The sequence below is a fragment of the Perca fluviatilis genome, chromosome 1, assembly GCF_010015445.1.
Source record: "Perca fluviatilis chromosome 1, GENO_Pfluv_1.0, whole genome shotgun sequence".
In the NCBI taxonomy this organism is placed as follows: Eukaryota; Metazoa; Chordata; class Actinopteri; order Perciformes; family Percidae; genus Perca; species Perca fluviatilis.
The window spans coordinates 5,273,886-5,276,272 of NC_053112.1; the positions used below are offsets into that span (position 1 = coordinate 5,273,886).

Consider the following 2,387-nt stretch of genomic DNA (forward strand, 5'->3'; position numbering starts at 1 on the left):
GTGTGTATATGTCTGTGTGTGTGTGTGTCCTACCTCACATTTTAGAGACCAAAACAACTAATGCAGTTTGTGGCCGGTGTAACGTTTAAGCCCAAAAACACAGCTGACCCAAATCTAATGGCATTCAGATCCTGATTGTGTAACAGAGTGACAGATTTATATCAACAACACATGATTTAAATAACTAAAGTTGTTGTTTTTCCACTGATTGAAGCCCAAATCACCTCCACGTGAGGGTTTAAAGACTGTTTAGGGTTAATAATAAGTCAATTTAACGGTTCTGTTGTTTCTTTTGCAAAATTACATCAACTTTCACAAACTTTGAACTACTAAAAGTTGTAAAAAATTGGACTACAATAATTGGACTACAATAATTGGACTCCAGTTGGTTCAATGGGAGAGAATTTAGGAAACTTTAAAGAACATATTTTGGCTGTTTTATCTCTTTAAAAGTCACAGTTAGTCCTGTTATCAACAGGGACAAGTCCTGCAGTGGAAATGTTACTACATGTGTTCTGTGTGCAGGAATCTTAATGTGTAAAGTAACTAGTAACTAGTAACTAAAGCTGGAACAGATGAATGTAGCGGAGTAACTAAAGTAACTAGTAACTAAAGCTGGAACAGATGAATGTAGCGGAGTAACTAAAGTAACTAGTAACTAAAGCTGGAACAGACAAATGTAGCGGAGTAACTAAAGTAACTAAAGCTGGAACAGATGAATGTAGCGGAGTAACTAAAGTAACTAAAGCTGGAACAGATGAATGTAGCGGAGTAACTAAAGTAACTAGTAACTAAAGCTGGAACAGATGAATGTAGCGGAGTAACTAAAGTAACTAGTAACTAAAGCTGGAACAGATGAATGTAGCGGAGTAACTAAAGTAACTAGTAACTAAAGCTGGAACAGATGAATGTAGTGGAGTAACTAAAGTAACTAGTAACTAAAGCTGGAACAGATGAATGTAGTGGAGTAACTAAAGTAACTAGTAACTAAAGCTGGAACAGATGAATGTAGCGGAGTAACTAAAGTAACTAGTAACTAAAGCTGGAACAGATGAATGTAGCGGAGTAACTAAAGTAACTAGTAACTAAAGCTGGAACAGATGAATGTAGCGGAGTAACTAAAGTAACTAATAACTAAAGCTGGAATAGATGAATGTAGCGGAGTAACTAAAGTAACTAGTAACTAAAGCTGTAACAGATGAATGTAACGGAGTAACTAAAGTAACTAGTAACTAAAGCTGGAACAGATGAATGTAGTGGAGTAAAAAGTCCAATATTTCTCTCTGAAATGTAGCGGAGTAGAAGTAGAAAGTGGCATGAACAGAAAAGACTCAAGTGAAGTACCTTAACATTTGGTACTGGAGTACAGTACTGGAGTACATGTACCCTACTAAGTTATATTCTACCCCTCCATGGGTTCCATGTTTTAGTTTCTTTGCCCAACAAGCTTCAACTTAAATCCGCCAGAAATCAGCGGGAGTCTGGTGTACCTGGATGCGGGCGGTGAGCAGCAGCAGCAGGAGGGCGGAGCCCCCCGTGAGGGTCATGCCGGCGGAGGGTTGCTGCCTGGCGGCTGCGGGGCTCAGGGATAGTCGGTGCGACCCTCCGGTCCGTGTTTTTATAGCTGCTCCTCCAGCTGGGACATGCACAGCTTTTCTTCCCAGAAAAATGTCCACAAAGTGCCGACAGAATATGGTCCTTCACGGGCAGCGCTTGTCTCCTATTGTCCCGTGTTTGCCGTTTATTTCCTCTGACACAAGCCGCCCAGAGAACACCGACCGTCTGCAGCTGAAGCCCGGGCGCACTGCACTTTGATCGGCCCCCTCGGAGGAGGAGGAGGCTGGGTAATATCCACCAACACATGGGCGTGGTCTGCGTATAAGCCCCGCCCACCGCCGCATATTAACGAGCAGCCGTTTGTTTACAGTCAGTTGACATGGAGGTGCAGAAGTGCCTTCACACGTGGAGGCCAAAAACCCTCCAAAACCGACATGAGAGCAGTTTAACGTCTGGCTGATAGTTATAGAAACAGGAGATAAAATACTGCACTTATTCTCCGTCACGTTCTCCGCCATTTCTCTTTTAGTTTGTTTTTTGGGGGGGGGTTGGTATGTTGAGAGGAGTTTAACGTCTGACTGATAATTATAGAAACAGGTTATCACACACACACACACACACACAGACACACACAGACACACACACAGACACACACACACTCTGCATTAAGATTGGTGTCTTATTTTTTATTCAAATACGGAATTGCCAGGGCCGAATTTGTGTGTGTGTGTGTGTCTGTGCGTCTGTGCGTGTGTGTGTGTCTGTGTGCATGTGTGTGTGTGTCTGTGAGTGTGTGTGTCTGTGCATGTGTGTGTGTGTGTGTCTGTGCA

At 42.7% G+C, this 2,387-nt stretch overlaps 1 protein-coding gene across 1 annotated transcript in view; it reads right to left on the bottom strand.

The window, feature by feature from the left end:
- The window catches only part of LOC120563650 (protein jagged-1a-like), a 31,782-nt gene extending 29,971 nt beyond the window's left edge, over positions 1 to 1,811 (bottom strand). The window contains 1 exon segment of the mRNA XM_039807985.1: positions 1,491 to 1,811. Coding sequence (XP_039663919.1) covers positions 1,491 to 1,547 — 57 coding nt within the window. The 5' untranslated portion in view covers positions 1,548 to 1,811.
- Between the last annotated feature and the right edge of the window lie 576 nt (positions 1,812 to 2,387).